Source organism: Anneissia japonica, unplaced genomic scaffold (assembly GCF_011630105.1).
Source record: "Anneissia japonica isolate Jap-2015-1 unplaced genomic scaffold, ASM1163010v1 scaffold2392_len1475705_cov187, whole genome shotgun sequence".
NCBI classification, from domain to species: Eukaryota; Metazoa; Echinodermata; class Crinoidea; order Comatulida; family Comatulidae; genus Anneissia; species Anneissia japonica.
Genome location: NW_022751777.1, coordinates 418,066 through 419,698, shown reverse-complemented (window position 1 = coordinate 419,698; position 1,633 = coordinate 418,066). Strand labels below are relative to the sequence as shown.

The 1,633-nt window shown below is 35.0% G+C and overlaps 1 protein-coding gene across 3 annotated transcripts in view; it reads right to left on the bottom strand.

The window, feature by feature from the left end:
- The window catches only part of LOC117121842, a 5,913-nt gene extending 4,534 nt beyond the window's left edge, over window positions 1-1,379 (bottom strand). Inside the window, exons 1-2 of one of the 3 annotated variants that reach the window (XM_033267221.1) lie at window positions 1,249-1,379; window positions 476-622 (exon numbers count right to left, since the gene is read on the bottom strand). In XM_033267221.1, the coding sequence (XP_033123112.1) occupies window positions 476-574 (99 nt within the window). In that variant the 5' untranslated portion in view covers window positions 575-622; window positions 1,249-1,379. Of the gene's footprint in view, window positions 1-475; window positions 623-736; window positions 760-1,248 lie in introns of those variants that run through there. The other 2 variants (XM_033267222.1, XM_033267223.1) reach the window with 2 other exon arrangements.
- Between the last annotated feature and the right edge of the window lie 254 nt (window positions 1,380-1,633).

Genomic DNA, 1,633 nt, shown 5'->3' with positions numbered 1-1,633 from the left:
ATATGTATATATATATATATATATAATATAAATCATCAAAGGTACATATAGTGTTTAATAAAGACATGATGGAACAATCATGTCCTTATATTAAACACTGTATATGTACCTGTCTCTTATACACATCTAGATGTGTATAAGAGACGTGTTTTATATTAATGTACTGTACAAATCAATACAATTCAGCTTCTCAAGGAAGTGCAAATGCGATTTACTAAACTTGAACTTGACTCTTAACCAGATGGTCGTGGGTTCGAATCCTGGTGAAGGCATGGCGTGGTATCCGCGGGCAGGATATCTTAAATCCACTGCTTGTGGTAGCCAATGAGCAGAATGTTGCTTACGGCACTCACCTAAAACATTAGTAGGCCTATTAGTAAGAAACAGTTTTACAAGCATAGGAAGTCATAGTTCGAGTAAAAATTTTCTTTCTTTTTTTAAATTCTGACTACTCTGCCTACAGTACACCACGTACCTTACATTTTGAAGCCAGACACACAAACAGAATAATTCCAGCAGCTATCGAACCTGAACAGTATATGATCCTCAGTACGAATTTAGCCATCCGTCTCATTTACAATGTCCTGAAATTCCAGTCACCTCCACTGTCACTAGATCAATTCTAATACAAAAAGCAGATATTTTAATTTACGAGAAGACTATTCCAAACACACGTAGATCCTACAATATTAATAGCTATAAGTCTATATGTACAATAATTAGATACAGATTATACATAAGGCCCTTCATTGGCATAAAGCAATACATCAAGCAGCTTAACAGAAACAAAATGTCTGTTTAGGAACAGTTCCTTATCTAAAGAGCCTACTGTAATTAGTATCATAGTAAGCTCTGAATATTCATTATTAGCATTCTGAAACAATGGCTTGGTAAGGTGTCATGACAAATGGCCTAAAATTAACAACATATCAAATTTCAACATATATTCATTTAAAAAACAGACTGTATTATCAAATTGCATATAATGTAATGTAATAATAATAATAATGGCTTTCTCAAGAACATAGCTTCATAAATTTACTTGGTATAGATATAGAGAATATAGTTCTCTATGGTATAGAAAAGAACTGCTTCTTCAGTATTTACCAAGGCTACTGTATGTCTAGGATAGGTTTTAGTAGCCGTACGGTACATAATAACACTAGTATGGTTGTAAATATTCATCTGGTTTTTTTATTGTAGATACGATGTGAGAAATGCTCTGCTTTAAGAAACCAATTAATTTACCTTTACTGACAGTTTCGATGTTCATTCCACGAATAACATCCTCTTCAGAGTGACGACATAGTCGCTTAATTGAATAGGATCGTATACAACCTATTGTTAAGCGACCGCCAGATATTGTGTGCGTTTGGCTTTAACAATAGTCGTCACTCTTGTAGTTAAGTCTGCTCAGGTAATACACGAAATATTATTGACATTAACGAAGGTCTAGGAATAAGTTGAACAGTCAACGGCGACGGACGCTGGGGGAGGGGCAGGGGCCATTTGCCCTCCATTTTTTCCACTGGGGCCTCCCCTCCCCCAGGTTGTGTCTGCTTCAAGTGACAAACATTGTTAACGAACGCTATACAATGTCATTATTATTATTATTATTTATTTATTTATTTAC